Source organism: Argopecten irradians, chromosome 6 (genome assembly GCF_041381155.1).
Source record: "Argopecten irradians isolate NY chromosome 6, Ai_NY, whole genome shotgun sequence".
In the NCBI taxonomy this organism is placed as follows: Eukaryota; Metazoa; Mollusca; class Bivalvia; order Pectinida; family Pectinidae; genus Argopecten; species Argopecten irradians.
In genome coordinates, this window is record NC_091139.1 from 2,378,923 (window position 1) to 2,398,712 (window position 19,790).

General features: G+C 36.5%; 2 protein-coding genes across 46 annotated transcripts in view; one reads left to right on the top strand and one right to left on the bottom strand.

Annotated features, from left to right (window-relative positions):
• LOC138324706 (structural maintenance of chromosomes protein 2-like) overlaps positions 1 to 5,071 on the bottom strand; it is a 45,583-nt gene extending 40,512 nt beyond the window's left edge. The window contains exons 1-7 of the mRNA XM_069269757.1: positions 4,814 to 5,071; positions 4,262 to 4,411; positions 3,793 to 3,954; positions 2,973 to 3,083; positions 2,296 to 2,433; positions 1,499 to 1,576; positions 756 to 968 (exon numbers count right to left, since the gene is read on the bottom strand). Coding sequence (XP_069125858.1) covers positions 756 to 968; positions 1,499 to 1,576; positions 2,296 to 2,433; positions 2,973 to 3,083; positions 3,793 to 3,954; positions 4,262 to 4,411; positions 4,814 to 4,981 — 1,020 coding nt within the window. The 5' untranslated portion in view covers positions 4,982 to 5,071. The remainder of the gene's footprint in view (positions 1 to 755; positions 969 to 1,498; positions 1,577 to 2,295; positions 2,434 to 2,972; positions 3,084 to 3,792; positions 3,955 to 4,261; positions 4,412 to 4,813) is intronic.
• Positions 5,072 to 5,307: 236 nt separating this feature from the next.
• Positions 5,308 to 19,790, top strand: part of LOC138324707 (trichohyalin-like) — a 69,061-nt gene continuing 54,578 nt past the window's right edge. For 6 of the 45 annotated variants that reach the window (XM_069269774.1, XM_069269796.1, XM_069269802.1 and 3 more), the window contains exons 1-3: positions 5,316 to 5,663; positions 6,957 to 7,058; positions 10,914 to 11,015. In XM_069269774.1, coding sequence (XP_069125875.1) covers positions 6,972 to 7,058; positions 10,914 to 11,015 — 189 coding nt within the window. In that variant the 5' untranslated portion in view covers positions 5,316 to 5,663; positions 6,957 to 6,971. Of the gene's footprint in view, positions 5,664 to 6,956; positions 7,059 to 10,913; positions 11,016 to 19,790 lie in introns of all 45 variants that reach the window. The other 39 variants (XM_069269772.1, XM_069269761.1, XM_069269778.1 and 36 more) reach the window with 18 other exon arrangements.

Sequence of the window (19,790 nt, forward strand, 5' to 3'; positions counted from 1 at the left end):
TTTTTATGAATCAATATCATTTTCTAGATTTAAGAAATGAAAAAGAAGTACATAGATGTTATTTATACTCAATTGTAAAATTAGAATGGCTATTTGGCATGACAGATAATAAGTTTAAGACTCTTTATTTATGATATACTGTCAACATGTAAATTTACGCGAGGGGAAATTAACACTAGTCACACACAGTTTGCTCGATTTCCCCCACGCGTAATGCTTTGTAAAATTTATATTAAATTTTAATCATGAAAGCGGATTAGTAACACCTTCTGATTTATTTCATTTTTAATCAAGCACTTAACTAATGACAGATATGAACAAATTTTAACTTGGAAAGAACTTTGTTTTATAAAGCGATTGCTTTTGTAATAAGATTTATACGATGATTTGCACAGACAAACAAACATATGTATGGAAAATGGTCAAACAGGAATCAGGGGAGGAAACTAACAGTTTTCTATAATTTACGTGAATATCATTAGATCGCGAAACTAACCCGCACGTGTATAGTTTACTGAAGGAAATCATGAAATTAACCACCCGCAAAATGTCCATGTTTACAGTATATCACAACTTTCTTATAGTTTTTCTACAAATTCACTTCATATTATAGCAAGAAACAGGATTAACATTGTAAATAGATTTCTACTTTGATTCAAATTAAACTGTATATCAAATATCCCAGTTTAAATTTAAATTAACTGGGTCTAACTCTACAAAGAATCTTTGACAAAGGTCCTATTCATTTAACCTACATCCTCTAAGTGTTTGGAGAGCTCTTTTTGCTTTTTTCGCTCTGCTTTCAGACCCTCCTTTTTGATGTCAATAGCACTCTGTGCTAAAGTCTCTGCTTTTTTCTTTTCATTTAGGCTTTCCTCTAATTTCTGCATCACACTCCCTGATTCCTCATCTCTCTTACGCTGTAAAGTTTCAATGACTCCATCCAACTCTTTCACTTTACCATCAATCTGAGGAAATTCATATATATAGCATATATAGGAGGTTGTCTCTATAAAGGGTTAAAACATGAATATTTATATCAGAATGTTTAAATCCATGAGCTTAAAATATAAGGTTAAGAGCACCATACTGTCCTTATTCAAATTCTTATACTAGGATTATGTCAGTATAACATGGAAAGTCTCTGCAACAACAAATTTTGATTGCTTCATCTTAAAAACAATTTATCCTTCAGATCAGATGTTACTACGAACCATGTGTGTTGAACACCTCGCTCAAGCATGTGCCTTAATTTCAGAAAGTGTACTGTACAACAAATCTACTTCCAGCAACCAAAACTAGGTCATCGTCTGAAGCCATTTACTGACCAGGAAACATGCTAATAATACATATATTTATCAATTTCAATCATTTTTCATGAAATACCAATCCCAAACATTGCCTATCTGCAATGTCATATACATATAGATACTCCAGCAATGAGTCAAAGGGAGATAAGACCTGGTCCTGTGTGATATAAATCTTAGCTAGTAATCACCTCCACCATTCTCTCCTTGAGCGTCTGAATGCTTTCCTGCATCTGTAGAAGATCTTCTGCTGATTTCTTTCTTCTTTCCTGAAAAATTAAACAAACATGAACAATGTTGCATCATTGTAAGATGATGAAAAACTCCATTTCAATGAATTCAGATTATATCAATTCTTTCTTGATATATATAAACTAGTTTTTATTGTTTGATTAATTAAATAAAACTGCCGTTATTTTTTCCCCAACTGGCAATCAGTAACATCTTTTTGTTTCATAAAGGAATTTTTCCAGTTTATTCAAAATCATGTCAAAATGTTCAAACACCATTTAATAAATTAAGAATTATATCATTACGTACATGGGATCACAAAAATGATTAATCTTGCTAGAAATTGATGAAGAAAACAAAATTATGAATAGATGCATTGATATGAATTTAGATAGAATGAAGAATTCCAAGTTTTAAAAAATTTCTATAGCATTTAAAAACACTTGACACATTACTATGAATGTTTTGTTTGTTTGATTAATTAACATCCTATTAAAAGCCAGGATCATGTAAGGATGGCCTCCCATGTATGTGGTGTGTTGCATGTATGAATTGCAGGTGTGTTTTGGGAGACTGTTGTGCCTTCTAGTATAGTGAAACTCTTGCCCTTTTTATTGTGCTATATCACTGAAGCAGGCCGACGAATGATTTGTTAAGATGACCACATATAATATAACCTATAGCATACATTCCATCTTTATTTATTTTGTGGAGAAAAACAGACACCACTGATGTAAAAGAGGAAAACTTGATTTACCTCTGCACAGACAAACTGGTAAGCTACGTAGAGCTTATTAAGGTGTTCCAGTTCCCGTATAATCTTCTGATATTCTAAATACGACGACCTCTCCTCCTTCAGCTTAGTAAGAGTTGGTGCAATGTCTTCCTTTAAAACCTGAATAAACATTAATTCTAAAATTTCAAACAAAATGATTCATCATGCTCATACCCAAAAATAATTTAAGGGGAGATAATTAAGACCATGGTCAGTCCTGTCCAGATGACAGCTGATTTGATAAGGGGAGATAATTACACTCTGGAAAAAGTAAGAACTTCTAATGTAGTATTCAACATTGAGTATGAACAGATCTAATTCATTATTTATAACAGATCTAATAGTAATAGTGAATTTTTTTTTTATAAATATCATGTTTTATATTTTTGCTGATTTAACTAATTGTCAGAGAGACTCAGAGTTAACATTCAAAACTATCTTTAGATTAACTTTTAAAACTAATCAAATTCCATACATAACTTTTCTATCACAATGATTACACAGGTATCTTTATTTTTCTTAACACTAGCCACTTAAGCACAAGCATGCTATTGAACAAAACTGTGTAAATTGGTATTTAATTTAATGTAAAGGTATCTATGATTTTCTAGCAATACAACAATTATCTTGAATAGAACAAGAAAAACATTAAAATGTACCGCATCAATTTCTCTGAGTTTCGCATCTTTTTTCTCAATCGTTCTCTGTGCTGCCTCTTTTTTACTTTCATACAATCTTGTTCCAGCTGCCTCCTCAATCATGGACAAAATCTGTAACAATATCAATTGGATGAATATCATAGACATAAAGGCAAAGACCCCAAACTAATTGTCAAACTGGTTATCATCCCATTCCTTCTTGATTCAAACTTATAGTGATTATACGGAAATATAGAAGGTGTGTTTTAGTTTTACATCCCATTAAAGTGATCGAAGAGTCAGCCAAAAGATGGCTAACTTCACTAAAAAATGGTGTCTAAGATATCCAGTATAATTTCCTATGAAATAGAAAAGGAAAATTTCACATCAAAATTGCTCTGCATATGAAGAATTCAATTCATATTATAGGAATCCTAAAACATCCTCCTGGCTGGTTATGTCCATGTTGAAATTTCCATGTAGCCTCTCTTTCAAAGAAATGGGCAAATTTATTTTTACAACTGTGCTAAATTTACATGGGGCTTTTCCATAATTTCAATGGTCAGAACTGGATAACGTAACTAATGCAAAACTTGGCCATCATTTAAATTTTGATATGTAAGGACTTTTGGAAGGCCAATGCCCAATGGATGCTTTTAGACTGGTTTTCTGTGCCCGACTATTCACTTCAGCTATGGTCATTTAAATAAAGAAGAACTGAATCTTTAATTCAAAAACAAAAAACTTAAACATTTTTTAATATTCTGTAGTATTTCATATATGTAATAATTTTCTCTATTTATTTTTTGCATAACAGATGGCACAATATCAATTTCTTTACCTCCGGAGGTTTCATGTTGAGGACTTTTGTAATCCGACCTTGCATGATGAGAAAGTGTGGGTTGTTCACATTTAGTTGGACGGATCTAAACAAGTCCTGGACACGTGTGTTGTTAGCATTGCTGCCATTGATGAGATATTTATTTCTGCCGCCAATTACAACCTGTTGAAAGGAAAACATATTTTAGAGATGAGAAAGTATTGCTGAAATGATTATCCTAAAATTCTTTAACATATTTTCTAAATTAAATTGTGAAATGCTTTAAATAGACTCTGACTGTTGTTTGATATGGAATATCAAGTTAAGGTGTAGAAACCTTTAGAATTATTGAATAATTGATAATGCATGTCAAATTGCTCCATATTTTCATTCAGTCATTTCATTTAAATTTTATATACGCTAGTGACTACTGTATAAGCATTAGGAATTGGCACTGTTGTTTTCTAATACGTTGCACATAAAAGCCTACCTGTCTTGTAACTGTGAACTCATTGAATTGTTCATATCCAAGAGGACTTTGATTCTTGTCCATGTTGTCAAATGTAATGCTGACAGTTGCCTTTGTGATACCAGCTTGACCATTCTTGTACACAAGTTCTTGCAAATTTGTTGCACGTACCTGAAAATCAACATATCCTCGATTATTCTAAATGTTCCTATGATTATAGCTTATATTAACTAATTCTATGATCCTTAATGGCCTCTTTGGTCCCTATACACAGGGTTCAATAAAACGAAGAAAGGATCAATGTTACTAATGAAATATATACAAGATAAGTATACTGAATACATGCTTTGATCTGTTATTTAAATAAAAAATAACCAATTTAATAACAATGTTGTACTTCGGTATGTAGATCTTGTTATTTTACAGTAATTTACTAAATATTGATTTGTTGCTGTAATTAACGTATGAATATAAGTAACACTCATGAGTTTATCAAAAGATCGATATGGTGTGTAATACCAATATAAATAAACAAAACACATCCGTCAGAAAGAATTAGACAGGAAAACTCACATGTGACAAATTTGTGATGCCAAGAAGAAAACAAATTGAATCCAAAATGTTCGACTTTCCACTTCCATTCAAACCTGTAATAGCATTGAACAGGGGATCGAAACCACTAACTTCAGTCCTTTGTGCATAGGACTTAAAGCCGTCGATCACGACCGACTTGATGTGCATGCTGATTGAAAAAGTTAATTCAAATTAAAAACACTGCATCCGATGAAGTATTGTGGTGTATTTTTAACACCAGTCCTCAAATCTGGCGCTCATTTATTTATAAACTTTTGCGCATGCGTGACATCATTTGAACCGGAGGTCATGTAGAGATTTTAAAACTAAAAATGATAAAGGGATTATCAAACATGTTGATAATTGAACAATCTTTGTGATTATCTATTTTTTAGAAATAAAAACAATAAATTGTATCTTATTCGAAAATATAAATAATAATCGACGCTTTTATTTAACATCGTAGAAATAATGATTGCATCTAGTATGTATCCGGATATTTACCGAGTATTTTTCATTGGTTTCCTGTTTAGTTATTACCAGCAGTGTTGACTGACTATGGCGGACAGTAGCAGCACTCAGGGGTTTGTTTACATAGGGATATACATTTAATTCAATTGTTTGGGGGTTTCAACACTTGTTGGGATAAATTACAACTTAAAACAAATAATAACAAAGTGATTGAACTTATATGTTCGTGTTTTGTTGGAACAGGAGAAAAAATAATTTGTGATTCGGGTGTTGCTAACCACGCGATCATATCTTGTACCTGTCAACCACATTGTCTTTTAGAATATTGGAATAGGTTTCTGGACGTTACAAGACTTGACAATCGCTCCTTCAAGAACAGGTAAATGAAATCCACACTTATTTCCTAAGAAACGCTTGCGTTGTCACAAAAAAAAAAAAACCTAGTTGTAATGAATTTATATTTATTTTCAAAATCGAAAAAAAACAGTGTTTTAAAAAATATTGAATTAGATCTAACAATTGTGAATAGTACTATTTCTAGCCTACTGATAAAATATGATTATTTTAAACTAGTCAGATCTTATTAAATGAAGTTTGTTATTTTTAAATAAACCAAGTGTATACTGTTGTGGTTTTGATGAAAGAGGCAATAAAATAAAAAGTTTAAAGAAAAAAAAATTACAGCCAGAAGGGAAAAAAAAAAGAAAAAAAAAAGAAAGAAAAAAGAGAAGCAGCAAAATTTTGATAGCTTTATTTCTTTGCTTGATACATGAAGGATTCAATTATTTTTCACACTTTGATGTATCATTGAAAATATATGGCTTAGATATATATAGGTAATGTTAATCTTTAACCTGTAGGAAGGTCGATTAATCTTATTTTAAATAGAAAGCTTTTCACTAGAGTACAGTCACATAATCCGACTATCAGATTTATACATGTTTGTTGACTTATAACACACTGTATATATGGCACCTCAGCCTATCACTTTCAAACTCTCTTCATTATATGGGTGGTCTACCTAGGATATATGGCTGTGAAGATTGATAATGATTGTGCATTTTAAAGTTAGCTATCTAGATCCTAGTAAAGGAGGTATACACTGTAATATACATACTGATAAATCCCCTTCTTGTAGCACTCGATTTGAATGGCAATGCAAACATAATACATGTATGATGACACTTAGTAAATATTTATTTCATTTTTCTGTTAGTTCAGAAGGCGAATGGTAAAATACAATATACATGAAACGCTTTTTATGCTCTGAATCCTTTAAAAGAAAAAAATCTTGATAATTTGTTAAAGATGATTATAAGTCAATAATTATTCATTAATATTCATCACAGCATCCCGTAGCAATAACATCAACACACAATTTAACTTTGGTAATGTAATCAATATCTTTATCTGATTTGATTTTATCCCATAGGTTACATTTGAAAAAAAAATGCTTTAAGTATCATGAGGTTCAGATGATAATTTCATAGTATATATCGGTGTATAATGTTTTTTTCTTTAGTCTAATGTCCTATTAACAGCCAGGGTCAATAATTAATATATTTTGTAGTGTATACATTTACATAATTAAAATTTAAGATGTTCCTCTTTTGCTAATCCAGTTCAGCAAAGTTGATGATACAGTGTTTGATAGAGAGTTTGTATTTTTCAGTAATATTTAGTCACCATGTCGTCAGCCATGGTAGGAAACGGTTATCCACCAAACTACAACACATATAACAGTCAGCCGTCTCCAAGTCATGGACAAAATCTGGTAAGATGTTGTCTTTTATTTTCATTTCCTTATGAATTTCAGAGTCGACACTGAAAAATGGTTTAGTTGTTTTATTTCTAAACATAATTCTTCTTAACCTAATTACATTGGAGCCCTGCCAGTAAATATATCATTTTACTGTAGTTATATACTTGTAAGAATGTTCTAATGCTTTATTTAGAGCTAGATGTCAGGAAAATATGTAAAAAAAAATATTATTTTTCTTTCATTGAGAGTTATAAGTGTCAAAAATCCACTATGTCTTAAATGTTTTGTATCTATAAATATCCAGGTATTCATGATTTTTTTCCCTATTGCATGCTGCTGTTTAGTAATGGTTAAAGAATACACCTTTGTATTCTTGGCAAGACTTCAAACTGCCCAAGGCTAAATTTTCCATTCCAGTCCTATACTTGTATGTGTATACACAAATAGTATGTACAAAAAAAAAAAAAATAGAATTATATTCTATCATCATGAACTCCATTTGTTTTGAAAACTCTTTAAGGCGTACACGTCTCTAAAATTTCTATGGTGGTTTAAAGATGCTCCACAACTGACAGAGCATAAACAATACTCATCATTTGAATAATAAATGGTGTTTAATCATGCATATATATATATATCTAATTAACACAAAAATTGTATAAAATAATTAATTTCATAGTTGGTGCATGCACATTCAGTGTTTCATTCCATAGTGCCACAGAATTTTTTCAAGACACAAATGACCCAATTAATTATTTCTGATATCTTTTATCTTGAAGTAAAATTAGAAGCTCAAATTTTTCAATGATGGTATTAAATATTGTAAAGTCAGTTACTTTCGTAACTGAAGAAAAATACAAATTTGTCTGCTCCTGTTTTTGGCAGAGAAAAATTACCATTTTTCAGCGATGGATCATTCTTTTATGGGTTGAAGATGTTTTTAATCATTTAAAAAAAAACAACAACACAGGAACATTCAAAGATGAAATCTATTTACACACAACATTCAATTATAATGCATGTAAAATACATGTACTCTTCTCTAAAAAAGGTATTGATTTTTTACAAAATGGATTAGAGTTTACTTTTAGATGCACTATATATATTTTGTAAATACATGTACCAGGGTAACTATTATCAACTATTAAAAGTACTTATAGGCCCTTTCTGAAACAGCTTTTGGTTTTTAAAATGGGAATGTAAAACAAGATTAATAATTTTATAGAGCCGCAAAAGTTATTAACTTAAGGTTAATACTACACTTGTTCTCAATTCCTAAACAATTGAATTAAAATAGAGGAAATGTTCATTTTCCTACCGCGGGTCATATTTTGATTCTCGCCTTCGTCCTAAATACCGCTCGTTAGCTGATTATCACTGTGCCAGACGACAAAACAGCGAAAGGACTCTTCCCTGTAAACATAGATTACGCAGGAAATCTTGCATTTGTTTGATGTTGTAACCTTATCTTAGGCCATCAATTTAAATTTTCTTTTGTTTTTGTTGTTTTTAAGAAACTTTTATTATTTGTTTTGAAAAGGTAGTAGGCTTTTAAGGTAATAATGGTTGCATGCAGCAGCCAATTGATCTACCATAAATATACAATTGTTCTGATAATTACCTTGTTTACCGGTATATTGTAGCATTAAAATAATCCTACGTAGTTATAGGACAAATAAAAACAATTCTTTTGCTTAAATTGACATTTTTAAACTTACATTTATATTAAAAAAAATGAGATATATAGTCTGCATTGTTATCATTAGTTTCCTCTTATTAGTTGTTGGTTTACTAGTTATTCAGCAGTGCTCCAGATAATTATTTGAAGGATAGGTAATTTTACCTGCCATTTGAAAGAGAGGGGTAAAACTCTGACTTCTGTCTGAACCCAAAAGATAACAGAGATATTTTGATAAAAGTTATGTGTGTATATAGTGTAATGTAATTGATGATAAGGTAGCAATTGTGAAAATATCTATCCGAATCAAGGGCACAGTTGATGCAGACTCTTAAAAATAACTGGAATTAATATGATTTTACTAAATTTCTTCTGATTTTATTACTGGATGTAAGCGCTACTACTTGGGGTTAGTAAGTATTCTAGGGGTTATTTGTAAACATTCATACAATGTTAGGAGTAACTGACAGGTATTTTACCTGTGTACGCATCTTAACTGGAACACTGTCATTCATTTACAATTATCAACATATACCTAAATATCCTATTCAACCTATGAGATCAAGTGAAAGCTGTATACAAAATTTTTTGAATACATCTTATTTATTGTGTAAATTTTTTATAAATATTTGTCAGACGTTATTTCCCACAGTCATTTTTTTTTCATAGCAATGGAATATTTTGAGTAGCTAAAGGTCTACCATTAATGTTGCCCTCAGTGTTTTTAACTTATTCACGTTTAATCATTCTACATACGAGTTTGTGGTACAAACAATTATATACTGCCAACTATCTGTTGAATCTCGGATATGTAGGCATACTCCGGTTGATGTTAAAGATAGGTTTTAAATTAAAATGCCATAGTCTTTTGGCCTGTATTGTTTTACACCGCATTTTGCTGTATATAGCGTTGAGATGAGTCGATCTTTAAAGAACTTGAGACCCAACGGAACATTAATTTATACCTATACAGTAGATAACGCTGTTCACAGCCTGTGGGTGTATAGAATTAAAAAAACAGTTAGGGTACGTAATAGATTTAATAGGGGTCTTTGTAGAACAGGTCTTGAAATATGATAGATCTTGCCGATTTACCGTCAGTAAATGATTACGGTGACAGCCAATATACGATACTACAAGGCTAAAGCGTCACATGGTCTTGTGTGTTGGCCCAGGACAACCATTAACACTGGGTTATATGTAACATTGAGATGGAGGTTTAAATCTCACACCTGCTCATAGATTTGTAAGGAGCTTGCTGGCTCGTTCATATGACCAGATTTGTTGTCATTGACAACAAGAAGAACCACGTACTTCAATGACAGAGGGGCTATCAGTACCGTCATCAATCAAGCATGCATGAAAAATCAGTCGATTTGTTGTGTATATTCATAGATAAAATGTTAAGGCATATTTGTCATTTATTCAGTTTTATATTCATCCGGTAAATGGAGGTCTGCTGAAGAATTGTTTGTACTATTAAGAAATTATGTGGTGTTGGAATTTCCTTTGTCTACAATAAATGCTTATTATTAAAAAGTGAAAAAAATTATTAGTAAAACCAAATCATAGCTCTCTATTCATAGCAGTACAGTCTAAACACAACAGCCAGACTGTATTCATGTATTTAGGGCCTTCCAGAGATTTTTTTCCTTGTTATATTACAGGTAAAACCCTAGTTGATCCAATGCTCAGTGTTTATCTATTGTTATCTTTTATTTCATCAATTATTTTGTGAACATTATAATTTAATAATGCACTTAAAAGCTGGAGAATTCGGGCATGGTAGAGCTTTAAGTGTCTGATCCCTCATTCAATTCCACCCTTTAATCTCCTGTTAATTTTGTTTCTCCAATGATCTTTCAATGCGTTCAAACACAAAGCAGATTGGAATGTACTGTCATTAGAAAGAATTAAATGCAAGTTGATTGTGAGATGTGCATGATTAATATTTATTGAAACATTCACTTTGATACAAGTTTTTTTGTGACTTTGTTTATATTATTACAAACTGGTGTGACATCATCAGTTTCTGGGTATTCATGTTGTTAAACTGGTGTGACATCATCTGTTTCTGGCAATTTACATTGTTACACATTAGTATGACATCATCAGTTTCTGGGTATTTACATTATCATAGACTTGTGTGACATCATCAGTATTGATGATGAATGTGGATTTGATTACAGATAACTACAGGTGTATTGAGCTATAGTGATGAACGCCATCAACAATTACAGGACATGCTAGGCAGTCAACGTCAGAAGGAATATAATCAGTATTTACAAAAGGTTAATCATAAAATAGCTTTAGAATCTTAGACTTTTAATGATTACCTATTCAGTTACTTTTATTTCTTAGAATTAAGTCAGAATCAATTTACATTATGGCTTTTGGCTTCAAACCTTTTTTTCACTTTCATTCTTTTTATAAATTATAATTGATAACACTTGGGCATAATTTAGGTTTTTTCTTTGCTTTTATTCCTAATTGGTGTCATGGTAAACATTATAGTTCTAAGACTAATCAGGTATAATCACTTGCATTAATAAATTGTTCCTGTTATCTCCTATTTTATAATAATATTACAGGGAATGCCATAAGTTTCATTAAAGTTCCTTAATATTTAGGAAATTTCTTACCACATGAGGAAGCATTACAACATTTAATTTCTGTAATACTTTTCCTGTATAACAACTTTAAGTTAAGAAAACTCTGTAGGCTATGGAACTTTGATGAAGCTACATGGACATAGATATCCCCAGATATGATCTCCATCTACAAAAATAATTTCCTTCATTAAAGTCCGAAGTACATATAAGTGTGATTCAATTTAAAGACTTTTTGTCCCAAGAATTCTCCTTTATCTACAGTGTATTTTGATCAGTACATTTTATCACCAATGTCTGTGTACATTCAATAATGTATGTCTGTTATTATATCTACACACATCTATGTTTGAAATAAAAATTTATTTCCTCTTTTTTTTTTTTTTTTTTACCGCCATTATCAATTTTGGATTTATAAATGTGTGCATTTCTATTATTACATTTTGTCATTGTACATGTATATCATTTTAATTGCACAATCTTTAACCCCAGCCTCATACAAAGGGAGAGATCAAAAAGGGAGGGATCAAAGGAGATATCTGTTTTAGGATAATTTCAAATTTCTCTCAGACACTACAATTAAGACTGATTAAGTTTTACTGATATTTGTGCTTTGCTTCATGTCCAGGTATAACAGCAGCAGCCATTAGTGTAATTGTGTAGATTATGTTTACTACATTAGCAGCCTTGTAGCTGTATTGTTACACAAATCACACTGGCAAGTTACAGGTTTAATCCAGAGTGGATGCATACCTTGTACAAGATATCTACTACATATGATACAGCGTTTTTGTGCATAACACAGTATTTGGTAGACCCTGTAGCAAATATGTAGCACTCCAATTAAAAAAGTGTTCCAAGATAAAATGTATGCTTCTTTTCATGAACATTATACCCTTTAAATGGTTTTGATATATATATATTTGTTATATTATTATGTCTGATTTAGATTCATTTTAAACCATGAACATTTTTATGCTGAAGGTCTGAGATGTCTTAGTTGATTAGTAACTTATTTACAAGATTGTTAGTAACCTCTAACCCCTCTTACCATGTAGTACTAGGGTGTTAGTAACCTCTAACCCCTCTTACCATGTAGTACTAGGGTGTTAGTAACCTCTAACCCCTCTTACCCTGCAGTACTAGGGTGTTAGTAACCCCTGACCCCTCTTACCCTGTAGTACTAGGGTGTTAGTAACCTCTAACCCCTCTTACCATGTAGTACTAGGGTGTTAGTAACCTCTAACCCCTCTTACCATGTAGTACTAGGGTGTTAGTAACCTCTAACCCCTCTTACCATGTAGTACTAGGGTGTTAGTAACCCCTGACCCCTCTTACCCTGCAGTACTAGGGTGTTAGTAACCCCTGACCCCTCTTACCCTGCATTACTAGGGTGTTAGTAACCTCTAACCCCTCTTACCCTGTAGTACTAGGGTGTTAGTAACCCCTGACCCCTCTTACCCTGTAGTACTAGGGTGTTAGTAACCCCTGACCCCTCTTACCCTGCAGTACTAGGGTGTTAGTAACCTCTGACCCCTCTTACCCTGTAGTACTAGGGTGTTAGTAACCCCTGACCCCTCTTACCCTGCATTACTAGGGTGTTAGTAACCCCTGACCCCTCTTACCCTGTAGTACTAGGGTGTTAGTAACCCCTGACCCCTCTTACCCTGCAGTACTAGGGTGTTAGTAACCCCTGACCCCTCTTACCCTGTAGTACTAGGGTGTTAGTAACCCCTGACCCCTCTTACCCTGCAGTACTAGGGTGTTAGTAACCCCTGACCCCTCTTACCCTGCATTACTAGGGTGTTAGTAACCCCTGACCCCTCTTACCCTGCATTACTAGGGTGTTAGTAACCCCTGACCCCTCTTACCCTGCATTACTAGGGTGTTAGTAACCCCTGACCCCTCTTACCCTGCAGTACTAGGGTGTTAGTAACCCCTGACCCCTCTTACCCTGCATTACTAGGGTGTTAGTAACCCTGACCCCTCTTACCCTGCAGTACTAGGGTGTTAGTAACCCCTGACCCCTCTTACCCTGCATACTAGGGTGTTAGTAACCTCCTGACCCCTTTACCCTGCATTACTAGGGTGTTAGTAACCCCTGACCCCTCTTACCCTGCAGTACTAGGGTGTTAGTAACCCCTGACCCCTCTTACCCTGCATTACTAGTGTGTTAGTAACCCTGACCCCTCTTACCCTGCAGTACTAGGGTGTTAGTAACCCCTGACCCCTCTTACCCTACATTACTAGGGTGTTAGTAACCCCTGACCCCTCTTACCCTGCAGTACTAGGGTGTTAGTAACCCCTGACCCCTCTTACCCTGCATTACTAGGGTGTTAGTAACCCCTGACCCCTCTTACCCTGCAGTACTAGGGTGTTAGTAACCCCTGACCCCTCTTACCCTGCAGTACTAGGGTGTTAGTAACCCCTGACCCCTCTTACCCTGCATACTAGGGTGTTAGTAACCCCTGACCCCTCTTACCCTGCAGTACTAGGGTGTTAGTAACCCCTGACCCCTCTTACCCTGCATTACTAGGGTGTTAGTAACCCCTGACCCCTCTTACCCTGCAGTACTAGGGTGTTAGTAACCCCTGACCCCTCTTACCCTGCAGTACTAGGGTGTTAGTAAACCCTGACCCCTCTTACCCTGCAGTACTAGGGTGTTAGTAACCCCTGACCCCTCTTACCCTGCATTACTAGGGTGTTAGTAACCCCTGACCCCTCTTACCCTGCAGTACTAGGGTGTTAGTAACCCCTGACCCCTCTTACCCTGCAGATACTAGGGTGTTAGTAACCCCTGACCCCTCTTACCCTGCAGTACTAGGGTGTTAGTAACCCCTGACCCCTCTTACCCTGCAGTACTAGGGTGTTAGTAACCCCTGACCCCTCTTACCCTGCAGTACTAGGGTGTTAGTAACCCCTGACCCCTCTTACCCTGCAGTACTAGGGTGTTAGTAACCCTGACCCCTCTTACCCTGAGTACTAGGGTGTTAGTAACCCTGACCCCTCTTACCCTGCAGTACTAGGGTGTTAGTAACCCTGACCCCTCTTACCCTGCAGTACTAGGGTGTTAGTAACCCTGACCCCTCTTACCCTGCAGTACTAGGGTTTAGTAACCCTGACCCCTCTTACCCTGCAGTACTAGGGTGTTAGTAACCCCTGACCCCTCTTACCCTGCAGTACTAGGGTGTTAGTAACCCCTGACCCCTCTTACCCTGCAGTACTAGGGTGTTAGTAACCCCTGACCCCTCTTACCCTGCAGTACTAGGGTGTTAGTAACCCCTGACCCCTCTTACCCTGCAGTACTAGGGTGTTAGTAACCCTGACCCCTCTTACCCTGCAGTACTAGGGTGTTAGTAACTCCTGACCCCTCTTACCCTGCAGTACTAGGGTGTTAGTAACCCTGACCCCTCTTACCCTGCAGTACTAGGGTGTTAGTAACCCCTGACCCCTCTTACCCTGCAGTACTAGGGTGTTTAGTAACTCCTGACCCTCTCTTACCCTGCAGTACTAGGGTGTTAGTAACCCTGACCCCTCTTACCCTGCAGTACTAGGGTGTTAGTAACCCTGACCCCTCTTACCCTGCAGTACTAGGGTGTTAGTAACTCCTGACCCCTCTTACCTGCAGTACTAGGGTGTTAGTAACCCCTGACCCCTCTTACCCTGCAGTACTAGGGTGTTAGTAACCCCTGACCCTCTCTTACCCTGCAGTACTAGGGTGTTAGTAACCCTGACCCCTCTTACCCTGCAGTACTAGGGTGTTAGTAACTCCTGACCCCTCTTACCCTGCAGTACTAGGGTGTTAGTAACTCCTGACCCCTCTTACCCTGCAGTACTAGGGTGTTAGTAACTCCTGACCCCTCTTACCCTGCAGTACTAGGGTGTTAGTAACCCTGACCCCTCTTACCCTGCAGTACTAGGTGTTAGTAACTCCTGACCCCTCTTACCCTGCAGTACTAGGTGTTAGTAACCCTGACCCCTCTTACCCTGCAGTACTAGGGTGTTAGTAACTCCTGACCCCTCTTACCCTGCAGTACTAGGGTGTTAGTAACTCCTGACCCTTCATATCCTGCAGTACTAGGGTGTTAGTAACCCCTGACCCCTCTTACCCTGCAGTACTAGGGTGTTAGTAACCCCTGACCCCTCTTACCCTGCAGTACTAGGGTGTTAGTAACCCCTGACCCCTCTTACCCTACAGTACTAGGGTGTTAGTAACTCCTGACCCCTCTTACCCTGCAGTACTAGGGTGTTAGTAACCCCTGACCCCTCTTACCCTGCAGTACTAGGGTGTTAGTAACCCCTGACCCCTCTTACCCTGTAGTACTAGGGTGTTAGTAACCCCTGACCCCTCTTACCCTGCAGTACTAGGGTGTTAGTAACCCCTGACCCCTCTTACCCTGCAGTACTAGGGTGTTAGTAACCCCTGACCCCTCTTACCCTGCAGTACTAGGGTGTTAGTAACTCCTGACCCCTCTTACCCTGCAGTACTAGGGTGTTAGTAACTCCTGACCCCTCTTACCCTGCAGTACTAGGGTGTTAGTAACTCCTGACCCCTCTTACCCTGCAGTACTAGGGTGTTAGTAACTCCTGACCCCTCTTACCCTGCAGTACTAGGGTGTTAGTAACCTCCTGACCCCTCTTACCCTGCAGTACTAGGGTGTTAGTAACTCCTGACCCCTCTTACCCTGCAGTACTAGGGTGTTAGTAACCCCTGACCCCTCTTACCCTGCAGTACTAGGGTGTTAGTAACCCCTGACCCCTCTTACCCTGCAGTACTAGGGTGTTAGTAACCCACGACCTCTCTTACCCTACAGTACTAGGGTGTTAGTAACTCCTGACCCCTCTTACCCTGCAGTACTAGGGTGTTAGTAACCCCTGACCCCTCTTACCCTGCAGTACTAGGGTGTTAGTAACCCCTGACCTCTCTTACCCTGCAGTACTAGGGTGTTAGTAACTCCTGACCCCTCTTACCCTGCAGTACTAGGGTGTTAGTAACCCCTGACCCCTCTTACCCTGCAGTACTAGGGTGTTAGTAACTCCTGACCCTCTACCCTGCAGTACTAGGGTGTTAGTAACCCCTGACCCCTCTTACCCTGCAGTACTAGGGTGTTAGTAACCCCTGACCCTCTCTTACCCTGCAGTACTAGGGTGTTAGTAACCCCTGACCCCTCTTACCCTGCAGTACTAGGGTGTTAGTAACCCCTGACCCCTCTTACCCTGCAGTACTAGGGTGTTAGTAACCCCTGACCCCTCTTACCCTGCATTACTAGGGTGTTAGTAACCCCTGACCCCTCTTACCCTGCAGTACTAGGGTGTTAGTAACCCCTGACCCCTCTTACCCTACAGTACTAGGGTGTTAGTAACCCCTGACCCCTCTTACCCTGCAGTACTAGGGTGTTAGTAACCCCTGACCCCTCTTACCCTGTATTACTAGGGTGTTAGTAACCCCTGACCCCTCTTACCCTGCATTACTAGGGTGTTAGTAACCCCTGACCCCTCTTACCCTGCATTACTAGGGTGTTAGTAACCCCTGACCCCTCTTACCCTGCATTACTAGGGTGTTAGTAACCCCTGACCCCTCTTACCCTGTATTACTAGGGTGTTAGTAACCCCTGACCCCTCTTACCCTGCATTACTAGGGTGTTAGTAACCCCTGACCCCTCTTACCCTACAGTACTAGGGTGTTAGTAACCCCTGACCCCTCTTACCCTGCATTACTAGGGTGTTAGTAACCTCTGACCTCCCATGTATTACTAGTGTGTTAGTAACCCACGACCTCTCTTACCTTGCATTACTAGGGTGTTAGTAACCCCTGACCCCTCTTACCCTGCAGTACTAGGGTGTTAGTAACCCCTGACCCCTCTTACCCTACAGTACTAGGGTGTTAGTAACCCCTGACCCCTCTTACCCTGCATTACTATGGTGTTAGTAACCCCTGACCCCTCTTACCCTGCATTACTATGGTGTTAGTAACCTCTGACCTCCCTTACCATGTATTACTAGTGTGTTAGTAACCCACGACCTCTCTTACCTTGCATTACTAGGGTGTTAGTAACCCCTTACACCTCTTACCTTGCATTACTAGGGTGTAAGTAACCCCTTACACCTCTTACCCTGTATTACCAGGGTGTTAGCATACTCCCTTATTAAAGTATGCAGGCAATTTATTATTTCTAAATAAGATGTATAATGTCATGTTGAATTGTTTGATAGTACCTTGACAATGCATACTGTATGATGGTATGTGTATGATCTAATTAAGGAAGTATTGTATGAGATCTTGATACATTGTATTGTCTTTCTGTGATTGAGCCAGATATACTTTAATTAAAATGTAGATAAATACAACCAGGATAGTGTTTTGAGACTTGATTTTGTATTTATTATTTTATTGTGCACTAAGTCTACCTCTACGTCTTAGTTCCACTTTGTTGTAGATTTGTTGACACAGTGTGCATAAGCCTGGTTAGAGCTACACATATTCCCCAAGAGTTTGAAATATCTATTTTATTTGTCACATTCTGACGGCCTGCAGATTAAAACTGTTTGTGGAATTCTATGCATTCGAACAGTTTTTTAAAGTTTCCTTTGCCTCAAACCTCCATTAAACATTATTGTAGATATAAACAAAATTACAGTGTATAGTCGGGCAAAGGAAGGTCAAAGGAAGGTCAAAGGAAGGTCAAAGGAAGGTCAAAGTCGGTAAAAATGGTGGTAAGATAATTAGTATAATAAAGCATTGAAGTCACTGTTTTTTAATTTCATTGGGGTATGAAAGTAATTTTGTTTGCAAACTGTGTGAATCCGCTACGCGGATTCTCACAAAAGTTTGCAACAAAATTTCATGCCAAAATTGCTCTGTATGTATAGACATTAATTTATATTATAGGAATCCGAATAAGAATAAGAAACATCATCCTGACTGACTTAGAACTGTGCGAAATTTACATGGGGCTTTTCCAATATTTCAAAATGGTCAAACCGGACAACATCGCCAGAACTTGACCTTTTGGAAGACCAATGAAAGCTTTTTGACTGGTTTTCTGTGCCAGAATTTTCACTTTAAACATGTATCTAAAAATAGTATTGGAACATGAATAAAACTTTTCGGCATGATGTCCTTATGATGGAAATTTTCAAAATGTTTTGAACATCTATAGCACAACATTACTATTAAATAAAGTAGCCCAGTTCCCCCTTTTTAAGTATGAAATTGTAGAGATCTATTTTTGGTAAGGTTTTTTGTCCAGTTGAATAGAGTATAAAATCATATGTGTATACGTCTGTCAACTCAATATTTAGTTTTCAAAACTGTTTTTCCACTAAAAAAATTTTTTATATCAAGTACATGTATTTGGCCAGCACCCTAGAAATCTTTCTGGAAAAAGTAAAAGTTTAATCTGGTTTGACTTTTTCTTTAAAGACTTTACCAAAGATCTTGGTCTTATAAACTTAGCAATGCATTAATACCATGAGATCTTATGGACCCATGTAGTGATTATATTGAGACCTAAGTGTCTGTTACACTCAAGGCATATCCCTTTTATGAGAGCCATAAAGGTTATTCCCAATAGATTCAGAAAGGTTATCTACAATAGATTTAGAAAGGTTATCACCAATAGATTTAGAAAGGTTATTACCAATAGATTCAGAAAGGTTATCACCAATGGATTCAGAAAGGTTATCAACAATAGATTCAGAAAGGTTATTCCCAATAGATTCAGAAAGGTTATCACCAATAGATTCAGAAAGGTTATGCCCAATAAATTCAGAAAGGTTATTCCCAATAGATTCAAAAAGGTTATCACCAATAGATTCAGAAAGGTTATCAACAATAGATTCAGGAAGGTTATCACCAATAGATTCAGAAAGGTTATGCCCAATAAATTCAGAAAGGTTATTCCCAATAGATTCAGAAAGGTTATCACCAATAGATTCAGAAAGGTGATCAACAATAGATTCAGAAAGGTTTTCAGCAATAGATTCAGAAAGGTTTTCAGCAATAGATTCAGGAAGGTTATGCCCAATAAATTCAGAAAGGTTATCACCAATAGATTCAGAAAGGTTATCGCCAATAGATTCAGAAAGGTGATCAACAATAGATTCAGAAAGGTTATCACCAATAGATTCAGAAAGGTTATCACCAATAGATTCAGAAAAGTGATCAACAATAGATTCAGAAAGGTTATCACCAATAGATTCAGAAAGGTGATCAACAATAGATTCAGAAAGGTTTTCAGCAATAGATTCAGAAAGGTTTTCATCAATAGATTCAGGAAGGTTATGCCCAATAAATTCAGAAAGGTTATCACCAATAGATTCAGAAAGGTTATCGCCAATAGATTCAGAAAGGTGATCAACAATAGATTCAGAAAGGTTATCACCAATAGATTCAGAAAGGTTATCACCAATAAATTCAGAAAGGTTATTCCCAATAGATTCAGAAAAGTGATCAAC